The following is a 24,545-nucleotide window of genomic DNA, read 5'->3' on the forward strand; positions in this document are numbered from 1 at the left end:
TGTTTCAGAAATCTGTACCACTAAAAAAGAGTGAAGTTCAACAAAGTGGTACTGGATATTTGAAGGGGGAAATGCATTCATAAACAGGAGCAAATATCAATATTATGATAATTTGCACAAAACTTATGTTTACATCAATTTATATAATCTTTGTTGATCTAACAGATTTTTTTTTCACAATTCTGTTGCAATGGCTGATTACACTTCTGTACACTTTCAGCTTGATAATGTAAACATAGAAGTTTATTATAATACTACTCTAGGTGAGGTGTTGACTGACAGAGAAACCAGTATCACAATTTTTGCCTTGTTCTTCAGAAGAGGATTGTTTATACATTCTGAAAACAAACTATATTATGCAGATTTTTGTTTGGTGTGAACTGTGATGAAGGTGTACTGTGACTGACAGATGTGTCAGTTTTTGGTCTTTTTCATGTAGGGTTTGGAATTATGATTCATTAATCTTATCACTTATTTCAAGATGACACTGAATATTTGCACTTATGTAAAAATATAGTTGTTTCAAAGGGTTTTTAATTTTCCTTGACACCAATGAAACTTGCGTGTGAATTTCATGTTAAGGTTTGTGTTATAATACTTGTCTAAAAGTCAAATATTCAATCTGACTAGATTGATTTCTCAGGCAAAATGGATTATGTGAGCAATTTGTATTAGGACTTGTTCTGACCCAATATAATATTTACTTCATTCAAATATTCTCATCCATTTGGGAGTATTCTTATGGAATCATTCAACTGCGTAAATAAATAATAAGGGCATTTAAACAAAGAATGGTGAGAGTGCAAATATGGCCTGTTACCGTGTGAACATAAGAGTTTGATTAAGCAAGCTATATATTGTTTAATGAGGAAATCAGAAACAAACTATGCAGAGACAAGAAGTTGCCAGATGTGAGGTGCTGATTCTAGTTAGTTAAAATGTACCAATATATAGTGTGTGCCTCGTATGTCAAAATGTTACTAGTTCTCTCTTCTTCAGTGTTTATAAATAATTACCTAATTTTTCATGTTAATTTTAAAATATTTCAAAAATTACCACTTAAAGACATTTAATGCTCTGATGAGACCAAGCCAAATGCATACCTTTCTGTGTGGATTCATGTAAGTGGTGAGGGGGGACCTCCAGAGTAGATTCTGTTCTGTTAGTTTACCTTCTTTGCAATCTAAACATCCACCCATATGTTTGCCATGTGTGGCAACCTGTGAAAGGGAGAAGAGGATCCTGGTGGATGAGAGGATTAACCCTAACACACCACTTTGGCTGTGAATTCCCGTAGATGGGTAGCTCCTCAGGATCATTCGGCTAGTCCATTTGGAATAGGGTCAACCAAGTACCACTGTTGGATGTTCTTAATGGGTGTTGTGGATGTTGTATCATATACTGGTGTTTTGGTGTAGTGCTCACAAAACCATGGCATTGCTGCAGCATCCTTGTTTGGCACTGTAGTGCATCCCCTCAGAGGTCTCCATGGTGAGTGGGGTCATTGGCACCAAAACATTCTTTCTTTTCTGTGGATCTTCCTAATCAAATTAAAAAAACAGACCATAAATAACGACCATGTCTTAAAGATTCTTAACAGCAATCTTCAACAACTGTACCTTATTTTCTGATATTACATTCTTTATAAGACAAATACTTAGGACAAATGTTTCCCATTTATTCAGGAGAGACTTCCTGGCTCTCCTAAGTCAGTCAGAAAGCTTCATTCTGGTGATATATTGGTGGAAACATTTACTCCTAAACACAGTGCGCTCCTCTTGCATTCGAAGGCAATTGAAGATATACCCAATGAGGTTACTCCCCATGCTACTTTAAATTTGTGTCAAGGAGTTATTGTTGAGATGATTTGAAGAGCATTCGTGAGTCAAGTTCTCACTGGTTTCTCCACCCAAGGAGTTTCTGCAGTGAGGCATATCTCCACTTGCAAAGATAGAATTATGATGCTGACCATTGTCTTCATTTTGACATTTACATCCCTGCAACCATCATGGCATGTTATCTTAATTGCAAGGTATGGTCATATGTTCCAAATCCTCTGATGTTTCCAGTGTCAGCATTTTGGTCACTTGAAGACATCATGTCGTGGTTTCTTGGTGTGTGCTCATTGTGGTGGCATGGACCACAATGCCTATGTGTGTGAAACAGACCCTCATTGTATTATTTGTAATGGTTCTCACCCATTTTACTTTCATTCTTGCTTTAAGTGATTGGAAGAAAAAGAGGTGTAGAATTTGAAAATGATTCAAAACATTGCTTACCCTGAGTGCAGTGGGAGTGCAGATGGATCTCTCTGTGCCTCCGAAAGAGAGATTTTCAAACCATATGAAAAGTCTTTTGATCTTTATGGTTAAAAAAGTGGATGAATCAATGTCAATACCAATCTCTGTCCCTAACACACATTCCAGCAAACCTCAAGACCCCCTTCCTTTGGTTCTGGGTACAAGCATTTCCTCATCTTCATCTCCTGCCCTAAGATTGAAAACAATTATTCCTTTACATTCTCAGTATCTGTAATCTTCTTCCAACAATAGAAACCTGTCCAATTGACCCAAGGGCAGGATCCATAGAGGTCGACAGACTTTTCTCGAATAAAGAAAAATGACGTGGTCAAAAACAGAATGGCTCTTCAGCCAATTCACTTGCACATAAATTAAAGTGGCCAACTTGATACAGTGGAACTTGAGATTTACATTCTAATCTGGATGACATTAAAGCACTGATTGCTTCCTGCCATCTTGTATGTCTTTCCTTACAGGAAACATTTCTGAAACTTGCTGATGCAGTCACCTCTTGGCAGTTTTTTTTTTATAGAAATGACTGGTTGTGTGATGGATGAGTGCATGAAGTGGTGGCAATATTGGTTGACCAACATATGCCCATCCTGTCTTTGCCACTCAACATGTCCTTGGAGGCTGTAGCTATCCATGTTTCCTTGGGTCATACCATCACTGTTTGTTCTCTCTACCTGTTTCCTGAAGAGACCTATGATCAATCAGACCTTGGTGCTCTCATTGAACAGTTGCTGTCTCCCTTTTCAATTATGGGGGGACTTTAATAGACATCATCCCCTCTAGGGAAGTGTTGATATTGATGGTAGGGTTCATTCCATAGAGTGTATGCTCTCAGATCACAACCATTCTCTTTTCAATACTGGTTCTTATGCTTATTTTCATACCTAGTGAGTTCTTTACTGCTGTTGATCTCTCAATTTGCTCCCCTTCACTATTCACCCATTTTTCATGGAGGGTTGACAGTAACCCATGAGGGAGTGATCATTTTCCTTTCATTTTGTGAGAGGCTGGCTGTGAATGATGTCACCCAACCTGCATGCCCCGGTGGAAGCTAGATCAAGCCAATGTTCTTGCAGAACTTGATCCTGCCATCATCTGTAAGCCATCAATAGACGACTGCATGGCAGCAGTGACTGACTGTATTATACAGGCAGTTGCTTGGCATATTCCTAAAACCCCAACATGTTTTCCATGTTTATGGCATGGATAGCTTAAAAAATTGGCCTGAATTGGGTCTGTCCTTTGATAACATTGCTGTATCCACTGGTCAGCCTATCCCATCATGGCTTATTACAATCCCCAAATATGACCTTTCTTTAAGTCATCTGAGAAAATCAGACACTCCTGATTGGAAGTATCACCTGTTATTTGCTGAACATCTTTCAAACCAATCTTTCAATCACATTTTTACAGATGGTTTGAAATCAGATGACTGTGTGGGCTTTGCCATGTTGTTTGTTGTGGTTCGATGGTTGTGCATAGAATCACCTTTACAATTTCTGTGTTCACTGCTGATTGCACACCATTTTTCTTGCCCTGGATCACATAGAAGCTAAGCAGTACTCAAATTGCACTATTTATATTGACTCGCTTAGTTTTCTACTGGCCCTGGAATTGCTTAACGTAGTTCTCACCATATCGATATTGAAAACCGACTTGCCCATTTCTCTTTAACATCTACTTCTATCCAGTTTTTCTGGATACCATGTCGGTATGAGCTTGTTGACATCACAGCTAAAGTCTGTCTGCTCTAGTGCTATCATTGCTGTGTCTATTCCATACACGGACTATGGCCCTGTATTCAAGGCTTGGCTTCGTGCCAGTTTGTAACCAACTTGAAGTGAGCAATGTGAAAATAAGCTTTTTCAGATAAAGCCCTCTATTGGACTTTGGCCATTTCATTTCCATAAGGATTGGAAAGAAAAAGTTGTCCTAACTAGACTTTAAACTATGCATTAGTCACAGTTTTTTAACTCATCATTTTCTTTTGTCTGGGACTGATGCACCAATGTGTGACACTCAGGTCACAACACTCCACATTACAACTCTGAACGATGACACCATTTTAGACATGTTTTGTCCACAGATTTACCCCTGATGCTGGACAGTGTCATTGGAGATAGTGACACTGTCCACCTCACATTGGCCTTTTTAAGTTTTTAATTAAAAAATTGGCCTTTGCTTTGTTTTAACATGATTCCTTTTACAAATTCTAATTATTTTACTTTAATTTTTTTACTGATTGTTTGGTGCAGATAGCCTAGTTGCTTTATGCCATAAAATGCCAAACAATCAACCAACCACCCAAATGCATACTGGTTGAGCTAAAATAGTTTTTTTGAAATGTGAAGCACATGTTGCAGCCAAATGTGAAGAATCAAAATAAGTTTAAGTAGCAGGACAAATTTCAGAAAATGATATAAAAGTAAGAAAATGGTTTTGAAAGTGTGATGCTTGTTAACTTATGCACAAAATATATGTTTTTAGTTCAAAGCAAACTTTTTTAATGTGATGGATATAAACTCCATCAGTACTAAGAGAAAAGTGGTTTTATTTTTGAAGAAATTTCCTGTACGTATTCAGAAAATCTTACCTTTATAGACAGTTTGTAAGATATAGATCTGTTTGTTATGGTTTGATTTTGTCAGTGCTGAACTTTATGTAAAATAAAGTTTACATCCACTATTTTCAGAACAAGAAGTTTATATGGGAACAAAGTTTTGAGGTTCTTACATGTCCTCTTTGGTCCAAGTTTTTTTTGTGGGAGAAAAACATACAGTTTATTTTTTAATGATCATTCCAGATTCTTGAGGACGTATTATGTCAGTAAGGGGCTTCTGAGATGTTGAAGTTTAACAGTTTTTGAACTAACAAACTTTCTGGAGGTTTTTTTTTTTTTTGACATAATTTCTAGTTTTATGTATCATTTTGACTGATTTCCAGTTAATTATATGATGAAGATTTCTCATTATTTCTTTGACCATTTGTAACTTTTGTGTTCCATGAGTCTGCTACTAAATTTCTACCCATTTAACTCATATGAACTTGGTCACAAGACTGACATGGGACTATACAGACTCCTTATTCTTTATTTGGAGGTGCAGTTAATGTAGAGGGTAAGAAATTCTTATTGGTGTTGGGATATTTATAACCAACTTTTATATTTGTTGCTTCTGAGAATTTCTTTAGAGCTACAATATTAGAACTGTAATTGACACAAAATATTTTCTTCTAATTTTTATAGGTAGATTGCTGGCTGTTGTTCTTATGTCTTCTTTTCCTTATGATGAGCATTTTTGATAAAACCCATAGGACCTTGTAGCTGTTTCAAGATTGTATAAATGTTTTGTATTTCTTTCTCAAGGTTCATATGATGACATATTCTGTTGGCTCTTGCATATGGGGAAGTCATCATGGATGTTTTAACTGCTGTTTTTTTGTGGCATGAGAAAAAGTGAATATAGGTTAAAGGGTTTGTTGGTTTTCTGCAGAGTGAGAGGACAAGTTCTGTTATTTATCATACAATGAGAATATCTGAAAATGGGAGTAATATTGTTTTCTACTTTAAACTTGGCAGTGTTGCAAAGTCTGTTTGTACTCCAGAAAAAGGCTTAAATCATTTCTGTTCATGATGTTTTCATCATGAAACGAGTTATGTAATTTGTTATACATAAATTTATCTATGATGACAATTTGATTTGTTTTGCCAGACTTAGTTACTACAATATCCTTTTTTTAATCACTTCCTTTAAACAATGAGAAATCATAAAGTCATCATTGCTGTGATAAAAATATGTGGTGATTAGGCCACCAGTTAAAATCTCAAATCATTATTACTGCCCTTGACTGATTTAAAAACATGTGATATCAAATGAAACCCAACATCAATACTTTGAAAAGAAAATAAGAACCATAGCCTAACATTATTTTTCTATATCAGAAAGAGGACAGACTTACACTGTTCATATACGGTTTGGTTGCTCTATGTATTATACATTTCTAAACAATTTATCAAGTTATTTTTTAGGCTTACCTCTTCTTATTTTAATTTTCCTGTGACAATAGACTTTACTATCTTGAATAACTGTTTTCTTTGTGATATAGAAGCACGTACTTTGGCAATTCTACAAGGTTGCATTAGTTTCTTATTTAACATTTTCAGTCCAATCAGTTAAAATTGTTTTTTTGAGATTACCAAACAAGTGTATGATATAAATATTCCAAGCCAGGTAAGAATAAGATTATCAACAATCCCTTTAAGCTATATTCACTTACTTTCATGCCATCATAAAACAGTTAAAATATTCATTATTGCTTCCAAGTTTCTAAGAGCCTTCAGAATATATCATTATACAACTCTTAATGAAAAGATCAAAAGCTTTTGTGCAGTCTTAAAACTGCTACAATATCGTATGAATTTTATCAAAAATGCACATCATGAGACAAGGAAGACATTTTATAGTAACAACAGCCATCAAACAATGTCATCTTCATTGAAAAATAAGAATCAAATACTACAGTTCTAATACTGTGGCTCTGTTGAAATGTCTTAAAAACAACAATTTCAAAGTTGTTTATAATTATCCCATTTTGATCATATATTAACTGGAAATCAGCCAAAATAATATAAAACTAGAAAATATGTCAAAAACTGATCTGTCAAAAGTTCATTAGTTCAAATATTGCCAAATTTCAATATTTCGGAAGGTCACTGTAAAGTAAGCTCATCACTGATGTCATGTGCTAGCAAGGGATTTGGAATAACCATTACAAAGTAAGCTGTATGTGTTTCTCTCGCAAGGAAAATTTGGACTGAAGAGGTCATGTGAAATTGTCAAAACTTGTTTCTATATAAACATCTTGTTATGACATTAGAGAATGTAAATTATATTTACATCATTTAATTATTTTGGATATTCATTTTATCACCAACAAATGGTGAAAAAGGGAAAACCAACTTCTAGTAAGTTCAGGACATTCCTTAGGGTCTGAATGATGCCCCAGCTAATTTGTTCAGAAGACTGATGTTTCTACAGATTTATAGTAGTTTCCAGAATATATTGTTTGTTTTTAATATTTATAGGCTCAAATAAGAAATGAATATAATTGTTGGAAACTTAGTTATGGGCTAAATTAACATTATAATCCCATGATTGCTTTTTTACCCAATTTATCTAGGAAACTATGATATGTTTGTTTTTAAGGTAGTAAGTGCCTTTGTTCATTGCCAATTGAAACATTTACAAAATTTAATGACTTCTCAGAAAGATTTCAATGTTAAATGTCTTTTCACCAAATGAGGTGATTCACTGTTTCTGTATTTCTTGAAGTACTCAGATATTTTGAGAATTTGCTACAGATACTGTGAAGATGTTAGAAACACACATGTGCTCATTCGTAAAAGAAAAAAAAAAGGAGGGGAATTTTGGAGTTTGAACACCTAAATTTGAGTAGATAGATTCAAGTATGAAGTAGATATATTCAGGTATGGAATGCATAATAATAAAGTGCCGCATGTGTTTTATGTGAAATAAAACTTAATGCAAGATGAATTATGAGATCCAAATTTATAAGGAGTTTACTCCTTTGCAGCAGTACAAGTCAAGTTTTCATGGCATAAAGTTTATGGGGTGGTCAAGTATCTATTATGGGATTCTTTATCAGTTTTCTTTAAGTGTCTTTTTTTCTTGTTATCCTGTCTCTGAAGTATGTGACCATTCAGCAACACACCATAATGCATCTCATGCATGTTCTTGGGAATTAAACTCAGGGAGAGACATTGTCCACTCCATGAGTTAAATTCCATTGGGATGATGTAGAGATATTTGCAACACCAATGCTGATACCATTCAAAACCATAAGCTTTTTTTCAAATATGGTTAATTCCAATTTGATGATTTAGAAACATGTGAAATGCAAGTGATTATAACATTATTCATCTTTCAAGTATAGTTCTTTCCTGAACAAGAAAGGATATATTTCACATTCTTACTGTTTTCCACATTAATATCTAAAAATTTTGTAGTTGAAGATGAACTTTAAAATCATCTCTGAAAACCACCATAAGTTAGATGTCCAGATGTGAAGTAGTAGTGATGTTTTGTGAAAGGAACACAGAACACAGTGTGCCTGCCATAAGTTTTAACTTTATGAAACCATGTGCATAGTGTTTGTGTTGGTATTCATTTCCCAGTCATATATGTGACATTCCTTGTTGGTGGGATTGCAGTATGCCTTGGGGTTTCTAATGCCAATAAAGTGAGGTAACAGTTATGTTGGTGTTGTGCTTTACTTGTGATCTTACCCTTGTTTTCTGCAGACATTGAAAGTAAATTTTAGGCACTCTAAGCGTTTTGAGCCATATCTGTCTAGCTGCAAGCCGACCAGTGATTCTTCATGTCAGTTATCCAGGAAACTATGCTGCAGTGGCACATCAGGGTTTAGTTAATTCCTATGCATGTGAAGCCTAAGTACACTGTTCTCTTTATTATGGATTTATAATAATTTATATGTTAACACTAAATATTTTTATGCTTTTCATTACCATTAAATTGTACATTTGCACCACATATTTTTTATCTGAAATCAAGGGTATTAGAAGCTATACAGTCTGGTAGTTGCTCTTAATTTGTTTTGATAAATAAATACATGTATTTAGTAAGGACAGCATTTAAAAACTAGTTTCATAGCCTTCCATCAATCATATATTAAGTTGGTATTACTCTAAATTCATGTTACCCAAGTAGAAGAGATCACTTTTAACTCATTTTTGTTAATGCTGTTTATACAAGTAACTTCCATTTAATAGGCTACACCAACTACACATTCTTGATAATAAGTTGTTGGTAGGAAACCTTAACATTGAGGATACAGATAGATGTCCAGTAAAAAGATCAGTGTGTCCTAACTGAGGAAGCCCCTTATGTCTCCACTGTATGTTGTGGTTAGAGTTATATTTGCTGTAAAGAAGTAGTCAACTCTGCAACAACTGTCTCGCACCTGTTTTTTAATCACTTGCCAACATCAACATGTCTTCACATACTGCTGATGACATTGTTGAACAGTAATATTACCAAAAGAAAAGTCATTTGTAAAATGTTGGTGAATGAATATCCTTGCCTTAATTACTATGGGTGTGTAGCTCATATGGTTTCTTTTCATGTATTGTGTGGAAGAGTTTGAAACATTTAAAGCACTAAGTATGCTACCAGTTTGTTGCTTCCGTGGTTGCTGTCTTATGGAGGCTTAAATTTTTTCTGTACAACAGGGTATGTTTGTACATGAGCAACTAGAAGATAGCCCACTCATTAAAGATGATATTGCAGAGACAAAAGAAAGACGATTACAATAATATAGGCAAGTTCTTGACCCAAACAGTAATGCAGTATATCTGTTCAGTTCATCATATTACCAGGAAAATGATTTGAGTAATGAAGGTGACTCATCATGTAATTGTGGCACAAACTAATTTCAAAAGTCATAATTTTTAATGTGGTGTTTTATAACAGTTGACTAAGTTTAGTGCAAAAAAACATTGATTTGTTAAACTATATATGTAATTCCATTGTTGTTATGGAAATTAACATGGTCAAAATTCCTTTTCTCTCCCTTTTTACAACTTTGATGCTGTTATCCTTTTGTCATATTTGCCCCATAGTATATACCAAACAGAATTGGTCTATTTGGAGAAACTGGTGAAAGATGTTCATGATTGAAAAGATATAGTCGCAGTCTATCACAAATCCCAGTTGATAAATAAAGAGCATAAAAGAACCTCTGGGTCATACTGTTACAATATTGACCTTAACCTATAAGATGAATTACTGGAAGGATGAAGGATTCCACCTAACTGATCCGAGATATTTTTCTATTTTGGTTTTTACAGATAATTCATTACTCACAGCCTTTTCAAACCTAATCTGTTTTGAACTTTTTATATTTGATACTAAAAAAAAAGAAAGTAGGCAATTACAACATCTCGAAAATGTTCACAGGTACAGTGAGTTTATTACTATACATAAATTTATGACTTAAGTATAAAAAAGCTTGTGCTCAGTTTCTAAGTAATAAATTAGGATTTCAGGATAACCTAGCAAAAGAAGTAAAATAAATGGAGATGTTTTTGTATTTATAAGAAGTAGAAAATAAAGATTTTTGCTCATATATTTCACTGTATATAATTGAGTGAAGATTTACATTACTCTTAGCAGTAAAGTATGCAGACCTGGTTTATGGTTGCTTAGTTCCATCTAGTACACTTTATTCACTTATTTATTCTGTGCCTTTGACTGGTCATTATTCTTCAAGTTTCATTGCAAAATTTCTTTTGTCTTTTTTTTCTCAGTTTTTTTTCCTTTTTTAAATATCTTAAATTATGAAAAAAAATATTTTTTTTCTGATCTTGTTTGGAAATTTATCTCATGGGATCAAATTTTCTACCTGATAGATGCTCGTTTGTAAAAGCAAATACTGTATACTCAGGGTTTTCTATTTCACATTAAGAGTATGGTTATGAAGATAAATATCTATTTGTTTCAAGTCATAGGTTTAAAACGTGGAATATATATGAAAATATTGCATAAAACATTATAAATTTATGTTAATACTTACAAATAATTTCATGTGCCTTGGTTTCTTACATCTAGCCAATTTGTGGTGCACTTGATAGTTTATAATTCTAAAGATCAAGGCTGAGTCTCCTTTGGCTGCATGCTGTGGATATGTCTGAATAAACATTTATACCCACTGACTGCAAGATTGAGGATTATCTCTCAGTGTGTGTACTTGAAATAGTTGTCAAACCTGTGAGTGTGCTGCCATCTGTGTTCTATGTTTTGAGACCGGGATTTTTATAAGCCTCATTACAAAATTGCCAACTTTGCAGAAAAACATATAAAGATGGTGTATTTTTATTTTGGGTTTATATTATCTAAATAACTTGTTTTATATTTGTATGAATTTTTAGCCTCTTACTGATTTAGTTATGCTTATATTTGTGCCATTTACTAGAGAACATTTTTCTTCTAATTTTTCTCAGTTTTTGTGTTTAAATTATGATTTTGCACTATCCAATATGCTTTCTTTCTTATAACAAATTAAATTTTTGATGTAGAATGGTTTCCTATAATGTGATGGTCAATCCCACTATTCATTGGTAAAAGAGTAGTCCATGAGTTGGCAGTAGGTGGTGATGACTAGCTGTTTTCCCTCTAGTCTTACACTACAAAATAGGGATGGCTAGCACACATAGCTCTCAGGTAGCTTTGCACAAAATTCAAAAACAAACAAACAAAGCTTTATATACCAGAAATCACACACACATACCATTCTTGATGCTGTAGAGTTTTTTTTAGTTTCCATGTAGAACTTCTCTTGCTTTAGTGCACTTCTGAACTCTGATATATTGTAACAACTTGATAGCAGGTTACTGGGAGATTAGTGGTAGAAAGAATTTACTGGCCAAGTGTAGCATGCCTGGATTATGAATCTGAGGTTTCATGGTTTCTGATCCCTTGCAACAAAAATGCATTATGTAGCTTTTGCTTGCACTGTAATAGTTATATTCCAGTCTAGTCATAGAGAGATATTATTGACTTGCTGCTTTCCTCTGTTAATTCAAAATTAGGGATGGCTGTATGTATATATGTACAGAATTATGAAATAAAAATGGTTTGATAAATTCGGATTATGTTAGTTTAAGAAATCACTGTGTGTTGCATCTCTTCTTTATGTTACATGTTTTTACTTTGTTTTTTTATTACATTGTTTATTATAATTCAGAAAGATGAGTATAATAGTTATAAAATGAACAAACTTGTTTATTTGGTGATGAGGTATTTCCTAAAAGGTTTGTTATTTTTCTTTGTATCAACTTTTCTAAACCTTTTGGTACCTCAGTGCTCACTTAGTTATTTGACACAGGAGTAAAAACTTACATATGCAGTTGAAGACTTTAGGGCAGTCACAGTTCTCTTGGCATGAAGTGTTCTATAATTTGGTATCTCATAGCCTATTGGTTGAGAATTGTTACTTTAGATGCAGTCATCATTTTTACAACTCCTTTAAGACTGTGAGTTAGATCCTTTCAATGCAATAGTATTGATTTTTTGTTATATTTAGCTACATTGTAGTGATATGTTTATTGTATTACAAGTAATTTAGAATTTGCAAATACTGTACTACGAATAAGTATTATCAGAACCTGTAAGTGATGCTGTTATATAAATCTGTATTTGTACCAAAGTAGTTTGAGTTACTTATTCTCACCACCTGTGCAGTTTGTTTATTTTCTCATTACATGTATCTGAAGCCTTTTTTTTTTAACAATGGAAGATCCCTTAAAATTATGTTGCAGATATGTTCTTTGCAATTAATAAAAACCATATTTTTATTCTGATTCAACATCTCCTGAGAATTTCTCACAACACTTAAATTGTTTTTTGATTGAATATACAGAAAAGGTGTGGATCTTAAATCTAGTTTAACATATGCAGTTAATAAGTAAGTAGTTTCATTGTGAATGTACTCTAATTTGCCAATTCAGATTTAAAGGGCATGACAAGACCTGAAGGTTAGGGTGTACAACATGATCTGTATGTTGCAGGTTCAAATCCACATCACTCCAAACATACTTGTCCTTTTAGTCATGAGGGTGTTATAATGTAATGTCTGTCTCACTATTCAAAGATAAAAGAGTGGCCTAACAGTTGGTGGTGGGTGGTTTTGACTAGCCATATTCCCTCAAGTCTATCACTGTTAAATTAGGGTTGGCTAGCATAGATAGTTCTCAAGTATTTTTGTATAAAGTTAACAACAAACTAATCAGATGTAAAATCACAATACCCATTAACCATATCACTATAACTCATAAACTTTAGTCTGGATGTATTCAATGTCATATAATTGTAAATCTCATCAAGGTGTAGAGTTAATCAGTGCAGATGTGTATTTTGCATTTTATACTGTGAACAAAGTAAGAAGAAACACAGAAAAGGAAACAACAAAATCACAAAGTTACTGAGTGACTACCTTGATTGTAATGGTAAATAATTTTTAGACGAGTTATATTACTGTTATTAAAGAAAATTAATTACTATATTATTCACTTGAATGTGAAATTTATTCTTGTTATTGAAGTTTGTGTGTGTTAGATGTAATAAACAATTTGTGTTATTCCATTTATACAGAGCAGTTATTATGTTGTGATTCATTATAGACAGTTCTATACAAAAGATGACGGTTTATACGATATGAACCTAAACTGAATAATAAGTGAGTGCCTTATTTCTGTCATAACATAAACTTTCTGTTCTACGAACCCGTACTCATTAAGAATGCATATGTGGAAAAACAAATGTGTGTCAAAGATTATCATTTAAGAACCACAATATTTTGAAGTAAAATGTTTACAAAATGGTATTGTGCAGCAAATAAAGAGGGTGCTGAATATATATGCAGCTTATAGACTAGTCTCACTCTGTTGTTGTTTTTTCTTCTAATAAGTAATAAGCTAAGGTTTGTTATAGATGAACTATTCTGTTTAGGAATTAGTTAAAATGAAATTCTCTAATTTTTTTATAATTTTTTTTAAATAACTATTTGCTGAAATAAATGTAGATCTTTATATGTATAGGTTAAGTGTTTTCCAAGTTTAACCTGTGATAAATGCTTTTTGTGATAGTAATGGCATTATGCTTCTAACTGCATATCTATGGTAATTTTTTTTTAACTATGTGAAGTTATATTGGTAATTTTAGACGTTTATATTTTTCGGTTGGCTATTCTTATAATGAGGGTAAGTTTTTGATTTCATGAAAATTTGGATGCTTCTAAAACTTATAAATCTAAAGTAGTTTAGTATATTTAACAAATTGTTTAGAAGTGACTGAATTATTGAATGTATTTTGTTGTTGGGTTTTTGGAAATATCCCTTATGAATGGTCTTTTTTATTACTCAAAAATTTCTTATGTCAGTATGAAAACAAGTTATGTATCATGCATGTAATAGGTTTATAAACTTCACAAATGAACACATTGTGGTTATGTTCTTCCCCAAACAGGCTAATCTTTTAGTATTTACAACTGCAAATATTCTCAATAATGAACAAATATTTATTATCAATCACAAACTAAATGCATACTTATTAGTGACAATAAATAATAATATTATGCTTCATATGCTTGACGGTTAATGTCTTTACCTTTTTGTTACAGTCAACAAGTACTGTGTAATCAGCAGTTTTGTTTAGTCATGCAAACATCTTCATTTACTGGTTTGACACTAATCTATCATTACAGAGACTTGTGCTGCCATGGCTATTTTAGTTTACTTTATAATAAAGAATAATAAACCTAAATATTCATATTAATGGGTTAAATTTGCTTGATATACATTTAAGAAGAGAGTAGAAAGATGCATGGTTATATGGAATTCAAATGTTCAAACTTATAACAAGGTAGAGACAAATAGCTATTTCTGTTTTTGCTCTAGGAAGTCTTGCTAACCTAATCTTAGGTGTATTCTGTTAAACTTGTTTTAGCTTACTTACACAAATTAGGTTGTGACTGTCATGTGTTTTGTACAGTTTGTCACATCGATTTTTCTGTGGTGCATGGTGGGATAAATGATTGTTCCAGACATACACAATCGGCATCTCACCAACAAAAGGCTGAGGCGAAGGCAAAAACGATGCAGATAACAACATTTACGAGTAAGAATTCAGAATATGAAACCATAAATGCATTAAAATTTATTTATTAAATACACAAAACACAGTCATAAATGAGTAATCTACAGCAGTAATAAATAATAATAGTTATAATAATAATAATATAATAATAAACAGCTTAGAGACATTTGTCAGGCCTAGTAGCCGCAAATGATAAAGGGCTCTGTCTACAATCATTACACTCAGTCATTTGAAATAGTTTGCATCTCTGCATTTAACAAACTGTAAATGATGAATGTTTTAACTGGTAGACACATAGTGATGACACATCTACCTGTTTCAACAGTTTTGTTTTGTTTTAAGATCAGAAAACAAATAGGAAATATGATTTACATTTAAATCTTGAACTGAAAGCTATCCTTTTTTTTGCTTTTCGTTATAGAAATGTTAATATTTATTCATTTTACTAAATTAATGTAGTTAAAATTTGTGTACGCTTATGGCATTATGATTAATATGCTGTTTTTAAATATTATTTAATCTAATGTGCTTTTTGTAATATAAATTTTTGTAATCATAAGATAAATTGTTTGAGCAAGAAAATGTCATATTCAAGTTTAAAACGAATTTGAAGTTTATATTAAGACATTACATTCTTGTATAGGTCTACCTTGCAGTATTATGTATATAACTAGATGTGGCCCAGAAGTTAGTTTGCCAAATAGACCTTAGGTTCCATTGATTATATTCAGCTATTGTTTTGTTTAATATCAGTTCAAAAGTGGAGGTACCTTTAGTAGACAATGATCATATAGAAATAGAAAAGGAAAACAAACTGACTACATAGTGGTTTTACTACTTTCACATACATGTTTACTTTTTATATATATGTTATGAGCCTGTACATATGTGCATCATAACAGGCCATTTTTCACAAAGGAAGTGAATCAAGTTTATGACAGAGTGCGAGGACTAATTCCATTTGCATTTCATTTTTAGTAAGAGTTGTATACTACACAGTGCAGTAAATATTTCCATATAGAGAACACAAAGACAATAGGAAATGGAATGTTTGTAGTTATTATTATTAGTCCACAAATCTACTGAGAGAGATTCAGAATGTTCATGTGAACTTGGATATAAAACAACTGAATATATAGAGAAATAGTTTGCAAATGTCTGAATGAAAGACACCCAGGATTGTGAGTTGTGTAGGTTACACTATGTGACAAAAATTTTACTTTTTCTTGTTCCTGGGCAGGAAGTGTTATTTCCCAATTGCCTATACCTAAAGTAAATGGTAAAGGCCTATTTTTCTCTTCAAACTTTGCTTTTAAGACCTGGGTAATGAAATTTTCAAATTTACCCATTTTCCAGAACATTCCAGGTAGATTCAATGAGAAGTTTATAGAACTTTCCATAGTTATATATACAGGAGCTCATCAGTCGTCAACTTCAGTTTAGTTCTAGCTGCCTACATGAACACACAGACCTATCTGATTTTATCAGAGATGGCATCAAGAAGCTGCAAGCATTCTCCAAATGCATTCTGCAATGTATGTGGCCAATTTATCAAGATAAGAGCAAAAATATACTCTGTGATAGCATCTGCTAAACTGTGTGAAGCCTTCAAGGCATATTTTGGCATTCCTGTCAGGTATCAAGACAAACCCTGGGCACCTCATTTTACCTGTGAATACTGTAAAAAAACTCTAGAAGGTAAGACAGACAATTTTTGCTTTCTTGAATAGTAAGATTTTATATTATACAAATTTTAGGCCTTTTAAAGTTTCAATATCTTGCTAGAAGCCTTGAAGTATGATGAGTATGGCTGGGTGGTTTTTGGGGACTTTAAAATGATGGCATTTCTGATGGGTCTCCAAGGAGGCTTTACCAAGTTTCCCTGTTGTCTTTGCCTTTGGGACAGTAGGAACACCGCAGCACACTATAACAGGAAGCACTGGCCACAATGTATCAAGTTCTCTGTGGGAAGGTACAATGTCAAGTGTGAGCCACTAGTGGACCTCCAGGTGTTGTTCCCACCATTGCACATAAAATTGGGTCTTATGAAATAGTTTGTCACAGCTCTTGATAAGGAGTCTGCAGCCTTCAAGTACCTTTGAGACTTCTCCCCTAAGTTGTCTAAGGCAAAGGTCAAAGCTGGTGTCTTCGTTGGATCACAAATAAAGAAGATCCTGGAATGCACAGAATTTTCCAAGAACTCAGTAGGAAGGGAAAAAAAAACTTGGGGCAGCTTTATCGCAGTGGATCGGGGCCTTTTGGGCAATCACAAGGCCGAAAATTATGTGGAACTGGTTGAGTCTCTGGTGAAGAACTAAGGCAAAATGGTCTGCAGGATGTCCCTGAAAGTCCGTATCCATGATGCTCATCTTGATAAATTCAAGGATAACATGAGAACATACTCAGAGGAGCAAGGCGAGTGCTTCCACCAAGATATAGTGGACTTTGAACACTGCTACCAAGGAGCATATGAGGAAAACATGAGGGGCTGATACATGGAAGTGATTTACATTACAATTTTATTTTCAAAAAACTACTCACTTCTAAACATTTTTGTATAACTTTAGTATAAATACGTGTAAATCTTAATTCATATGTTGTTTTATTCAGATCTTATTTAAATGAAAATGTACAAATTTCCCCGTTTTTACATAGAAAATAGGATAATTTCTAAATTTCATTATCCAGGTCACAAAAGCAAAGTTTGAAGGGAATAATGGCAATTTTCTGTACTTTTACAACAAACAATTAAGTAACACACTATCCAGGAACAAATTTGTGTTACATAGTGTTATTATTTACTGAGAGTACTGTTACTGTGAAGTAAGTATAATAATGTTTTGTTGAATATAACTCTTATATTGTGTTCAGATGTTTGTATCAAAACTTCCTAAGGTTGCTTGAACTTGGCAATTTTAAACAAATGATTGAAGTCTCTTCTGCATAAAAGGCAGCACACGTAGTTTCCACTAGTGTCTATTGATACTGAAATTTGCGAAGAACTTCGATATGATGATTGGATAAAAGCTCTGGAGCTAGTCTTTAATCAAAGACATCAAGTAAGTTTCCTTACATATATAATTTCATCAAGTTATTTGATGGAGAACATGCATGTCATGTAATATTCCTGTTTCGAAAACCATAATCAAGTAAGATTTTGAAAATTGTATGTGTTTATAACCTGTTGCAACTGGCTCTGGGAACTTGAATGCTGTTGATATGGAACATGTTGGTGTTTGAAATGAAATGGATTTGTTTCATAGTTTCTGCCAACTGTAGAAGAGTTTCTTTTATATAGGTTGAAAGATGGGTACTAAAAATGTAATGATTTTATCTAACGTGTTAGTGTTTACACATAGCAGTTCAACAGAGTCATGGCATCCATGAGTATTCAGGATTCTGTATCTTATGGAGGATGTAAAATAGTTATTCTACAGTTAGATTTTATACTTTTAGTGAGAGTTGTTTGGCATTATTTAATAAATTACTTAAGGTCTCCTTTACAGATTTGATATTATTTGGAATTTAATGTAGTATTCACTCTTAGAGAGTTGTGATTTGTGTCTCTGCTATATATATATAAGCACTTATGTCATATGACTGTAATATCACCATTGTCTGAGGGTTTGCTGACAATGTCAGCTGAATCTTTTAAGTTCTTTGAGTCCCCCACTCATTTACTGTTTAAATTTATTTCATTGATTTATTCTAAGTTTTATGATAAGATACTCTGAAACTAGACATTTTCCTTGGCTGGGTGGGTGTCGAGGTATTATTATGTCTTTAAATATTGTGCAAGGATTTAAGTTTGAGGAGAGAAGAATAGATTTAGATTTTGTTTCTTAAGGTTGATTTTGCTTTTTCCTTTTCTTTTCAGGTGATTGCTCGCTGAACCTATTGTGGTGAATAAGGCTGTTAGGTGGCAGAAAAACTTTGTAACATACCCCTTTGTATTATAGTCATCAGTAAAAGGATATGCAAAAACAAATTTAAGACCTGTGCTTACAAATGATATTTCAGTATCTGCCATTGTAAGTTTAGGAGAGATGGTGATGAACTGAATGGAGAGATATCTGCATGATGTATTTTCCTTGTGTCCTATGGCTGGTTTGTGATGACAGGATCTGTATGGTAGGTGAGGTTTTTCAAACTTTTATTTAATGTATTTCACAAACTAAAATAAAATTAACTTAAACTCACATTTCTGCACAGCTTCAAAATGTCTTGGTAGTAAATCATATAGTTCTATGTTGGATTTCATCTGCCCAGCCAAAAACACTGGTTTTTATGTAAGGTAAGCAAGTGCTTGTGTCAGTAATTCATTAGAAGTTTTATTTTCAGTAAATCAACTTTGTCAAATTTTAAAAAGACTATCAACCACACAGAATGATTACTTGTAGGTGTAATTAAGGTGTGCAAATGTTCATGTCACATAAATTTGCATGCCACTAGTGATCTATTCTTAACACGTGGGTGACCTTTCTTGGAAGATTTCATCAAATTTGTATAAATAACATGTAGGAGTCATGATGTTTAACATCACAGTAGAGGCTTCACATGCTGCTTAAACTTCCTGGATGTTGAGATTATGATAGATACAACTTAATACTCTAGACAAATGGAAAGTTAGTGTATGGGATTTGAGGACAAGGTGTCATTAAACATGGGAGACATAACAGAAGAATGTTCTTTCTCAGACATTTATACTGGTTAAAGGATCTGTAGTATTTAAATAAACAGTTTAATTTTATCATACTCATTGTTTGTTTGCCACTTTTTGTTTTTGCAAATAATTTTTAAAGCCATTATGATAATTGTTCACCAAAAATCAACAAAATTGGTTTAAAGAGTAATGGAAGTATTCCATTCTGATGGACAAATTATCCTAACTTTGCTTTTAGACACCTGTCTCCATGTATCTTCAAACTTTATGAATGTAAGTTTACTGACCTTATTACATTCAGTTTCTCAGCAAGTCAGATAGGTCATTTTCATATACAAAGCATCAGAGTGTTACTTTAACCAAAGTAAAAAAAACCTGTACAACAAAACTTTGAACTGTATAATAGTAGTTGTATTAGTCATGAAGACATTCTTTGTTGTATTCGTTTTAATTTTATTAGTAAGTGCATTCATGATATATGTATATATCTGCATATTTTTCACCAAAACTATATTTGGGAATGACAGAATATTGACCCAGCTCTTCCTGTTTGTTTGGAAAATCTAAGATGAAATATTTCTCATGCTATCACGACTGTTTTTGTATTTCATGTTATGCACTGTGATGGTAGCAAAAAAAACATGACTCTTGTCAGAGTAAGTATAGCTTTTTTTATGTTTAGGTTTGCTCATGAATGCTTAAGTATTGTTATTATTATCAGTTTTAAACCTTTTTATTTTTTTTATTTGCTTGTTACACAGATGACCAGAGAAGACACTGACAGCTTTTAGGAACTTCTTTCTCCAGCAATGATGTTAGGTAGGTTGAGAAGGATGTAAGTTTTTATTATATTTTATTTTGACATCATTTGAACTAATATTCCACATGTACTTTTTCTCTCATTTCTTGTACTTAGTAACATTTTTTAAACAGCTTTTGTATACCCGAGTTTATTCATTTTGCTGTCATATTTTTTTGTTTTTTGTCAATAAAGTTTGTTTCAAGACATTTTCTTTGGTATCACTCAACTGGGAAGCATAAGTTACAGAGCTGCAACACCACATCAGGCTACTACAATTTGATATGGTATCCTTAAGAAGGTTGCTTTGGACAGGTGATTTAATTAAATAAGGTTGTTTCATTCTACAATAAAATAGACATTCTTGCATCAAACATATTAATGTGCAACTTTTTCTATTTTAATCTTTTTTTAATTTGTTTATTGAGGAAAATTTCCAGGAAAATTTTCTTTCATACTCTTGAATGGAATGTTTTTAAATCCAAAATCAATAAAGATCTTTGGTGCTATCTTCAGTGGTGGGATTAAAAAATGTTAACAACTGGTTCTATATCACTTTACACACCCACATTTTTTGCAATAAATATAATAACAAAAATATCTTACTGAAATAATTTATTTAGCATGCTTTAAATATTTCCAAATCGTTACTTGACTGTCATCAGACATTTTATTCCTTCCATGTTTGGCCCTGTTGTCATCACCTGTGTTTTTTTCTTAGCCATGTTTGAACTGAAGAAGTGGGATCCCATGAATCCAATGGGAGGTCAATCAAATTAATTCTCATCAGGTTTGCCACATTTTCAACTGTAAGGCAACTTCTTTTATCTGAATATTTGATATTCAATATTGAAAACCCTCTTTCTGTATCTGTGGAACTAAGAGCAACAGTATTGATGATATTTTTAGTCTTTTGTACAGTTGTTCGAATCTCGTGATTATGACAATTTCGTAGTGTATTTTCCACATGGTCATTGAAATCATTACTGCTGATTTTGTAATGAAAGAGCTTACTGAATTCATACAATTTTTCTTCAGCAACTATCCAAGGGTCAACAATTTATCAGTATTCCAAAAATCTGGTTCAAGTACATTATTTTTTTATTTTAAGTTATCACAATCCATCAATCATATTTTTTATTACTGCTTCCTGTGTTTTGATGAGGAAGGCCTTACATATCTTTGATTTTCAACAAACTCAATATTCCTAAAGGCATCAGAAGCAATGGTTTCATCAATTTCCTTTTTAAAGGTTCCCCTACTCTCTTTGAGCATTTCAAATGCCTTAATGGCCCTTTTTATTAGTTTTTCAGCTCTTGCTAAATTTAAATTTATGGCTTGAAGGGCATTAGAAAGTAAAGAAATTTATTGTAGTATATCTATCATTATTGCTAAATTCTCCATGAAGAATTTGTTGCAAAGATGGTTAGCCATTCCTCAATATTTTTTGTCCTTGGAAAAATATTTGTATAATGCTGGATAAGCATGCCATGCAGCAAGTGTTGATCTTAGGCTGCAAGTAGTCTATCTTGGTCCCAAAACTCTTCAATCTACAGAATTTCTAGTCCAATTTCTTCCAAAATGTTGAAAAGTTCCATTTGGTTTTTGTTTGATTGGTGTAAGATTGTGTAGGTTTTACCTATGAACATTTTGAAGTGATTCACTTATTTTATATCAATGATAGAATTATCTAAAATCAGTTGCAAGCAGTGATTTAAGCAATGCCAAATTATGATGGCCAGGAAAATCATTTTTAAGTTTAATGCTCACCCCTGCAGCCAAGCATTACTTGCATAATCTGAGCAGAATGTGGCTAAGTTATTTTTCAAATATCTACTATCAAATCCTGCATCATCCAAACTTTTTAATAGAGATGTGTATATAGTTTTAACATCCTGTCCTTTCAACTCAACCAAATGAAGGAAAATTATTGGCAACGTATCACAATCTTCAACCTTTACAAAAATTTTGATCACTGGTTTATTATATATGTTTGAAGCTTCATCAGTGATGACACAGAGTTTTTAATTTTGTTCAATTGTTTTAGTAACTATTTCATTTTTAATTTCCTTTGCAATGTAATCAACTATTTCAACAGCAGTTTTCTGAGAATGGAGTCCCACTCCCATGTCCAACCCATTTTTTATTTGTAGCTCAATCTCATCTCAGCGTAAGAAAATGACCTGCTTCGTTTTGCCACACTGTAGGTTGTATTAAAATCTTTACATGTAGAGCTGATATATTTTTTTGGTTTATTTTATCTAGGCATTTAGTAATTGCATCATCTGCATGATCTTTCAATTACATTGTACATATGTTGTGTGCTTATGATGAAAAATGTTCATTCATTTTTTGTCTGAGAGATGTTTGCTGGATGGTTTTACTCCTTCCAGATGCTTCAACACTGTAGCTTCTCCATTCCATTGATATGTGAATTCCCTTCATATTTATGGAATCAAATTTCACGAAGTGATCGCAACCAAGTTTCTTGGTGTGAGTAACCAAACCATCATATTTTTCCTTGAACTCCTTGGCTTGCTTCATACTCCAGCAATCCAGAAGAGCAGTTGCTGGATGTTCATCATCTCTAGTTTGCACAGTATTAAAAGCAGAAGTTTCATCACTTCTTGAAGTTGCTGAAGCTTGATGTCCAGTTGTATCTTGCTTTAAAGTTTCAGTTCTTGGGGTTTTTCTTACAAACTCTGGCATATCATGTTGCCTTTTCATTTTAGGGGCTGAAGTCTAAAATGCCAAAATTCCTCTATTCAAAAATAGGTGGATTAATATGTATTAACTTCTTATTAAACTTTGACTACAAGGGCTGAAAATATAGAATTATTTTTTAATTATTTTTATAAATTTTATATGAAAACTATTTTTTATAATCTTTTAATATTTTTGGCAGCATACAAACAAAGAAAATTAATTCATTAACTATTTTTACAAATATTGTTTATAGTTGACTGTTCTGCTTACATAATGAATTTTATATAAGTATATATCAGCAAGCATAAATAATAGTTTTACCAAGCCACACAGTTATAACACAAATGTAGTACTATGGTGTTATGGTTCATGCTTATATCTATTATTGGAATAGTTTTTTTTCTACGTAAGTAATAGCTTACTAAGCTTAATATCCAAATTTCGTATCCTGTCAGTACGAAAATACAAGTAAAGAAAGAATATCCCGAACAAAAACATGAGATGTATTTTGTTCCCTTAGTGGGTCAGATGCCAGCATGTACCATGTTTAACATTTTTGGTAACATGCATATTAAAAGAACTTCTCTGTGTCTAAATAAATTAAATGTTTAACCATTACAGTTTGGCTTTAAAAAGGTGAGGGGCAGCAATATTAACCAACCAGTACTGAAAAGATTGTCAACGAAAATGTCAATCCAGGCTAAATTTCCAATCTTTGAACTTTTAATTTTGCTTTAGAATAGTAAAATGTACAAAATAACATTAAGCCTCACAGTTTAACATTAATAGTGTAGAAATCTACATAGACTACACCATTTTTCAAACTCACTTTCTTCTCTCTGTCTGCTCCAAGTATGATAGGTGACTGATACCAAATGTTCACACAGGAAAATGTAGGCCTACATTAGTCTGTGGCAATGCTCTTCATCTTTCATCTGAGATGGCTGATCTGTCACTTGTAGAGACCCATACAAAACTGGACCCAAATGTTATCATAATAATTTACAATTGTGTTACATCGTGTGACTTTATATACTAAGAATCCCCATAATGACAGCTGATACATTGTACAAGTAGCATCAGAAGGCTAAGAGCTGGTAAGAACCGGTTTGACGAGTTTATGAAATTTTAAGAACAGGTTCTTGCGAACCGGATGAATCTTCATAGATGTCTTATACAAATTGAGTTAAACAGGATTAAATCTGTGTGACCAAGCATATAATCTGAAAGCAGCTTTGAAGGTCTTTCCTTAAACCCACGTAATATGTATTTTAACTAATCATTTTTAACTGTTGTACTTTATGAAACACTTTTGTGAAAGGTAAATAATACTAACGTTATCATGTCTGCCCTTGGTAAATGAGTTAAAAGTTTGT

The 24,545-nt window shown here is 32.8% G+C and overlaps 1 protein-coding gene and 1 long non-coding RNA gene across 2 annotated transcripts; both read right to left on the reverse strand.

The window, feature by feature from the left end:
- Positions 1 to 1,081: 1,081 nt before the first annotated feature.
- LOC143243969 (uncharacterized) lies at positions 1,082 to 11,073 on the reverse strand. Its single transcript, XR_013024821.1, has 2 exons — positions 10,923 to 11,073; positions 1,082 to 1,541 (listed from the first exon to the last, which is right to left on the reverse strand). It is a non-coding gene; the product is annotated as an uncharacterized LOC143243969 (long non-coding RNA).
- A 9,402-nt stretch (positions 11,074 to 20,475) lies between these two features.
- LOC143243968 (uncharacterized) lies at positions 20,476 to 24,204 on the reverse strand. Its single transcript, XM_076487858.1, has 2 exons — positions 23,999 to 24,204; positions 20,476 to 23,205 (listed from the first exon to the last, which is right to left on the reverse strand). Exon 2 carries the CDS (start codon positions 23,188 to 23,190, stop codon positions 22,789 to 22,791), a length of 402 nt encoding a protein of 133 aa, XP_076343973.1. The 5' UTR covers positions 23,191 to 23,205; positions 23,999 to 24,204; the 3' UTR covers positions 20,476 to 22,788.
- Positions 24,205 to 24,545: the final 341 nt, after the last annotated feature.

This window comes from Tachypleus tridentatus, chromosome 2, assembly GCF_004210375.1.
Source record: "Tachypleus tridentatus isolate NWPU-2018 chromosome 2, ASM421037v1, whole genome shotgun sequence".
NCBI classification, from domain to species: Eukaryota; Metazoa; Arthropoda; class Merostomata; order Xiphosura; family Limulidae; genus Tachypleus; species Tachypleus tridentatus.

Coding starts and splice junctions, on each gene's coding strand:
- LOC143243968 (XM_076487858.1), bottom strand. CDS start 23,190: ATGAAAAGGCAACATGATATGCCAGAGTTTGTAAGAAAAACCCCAAGA.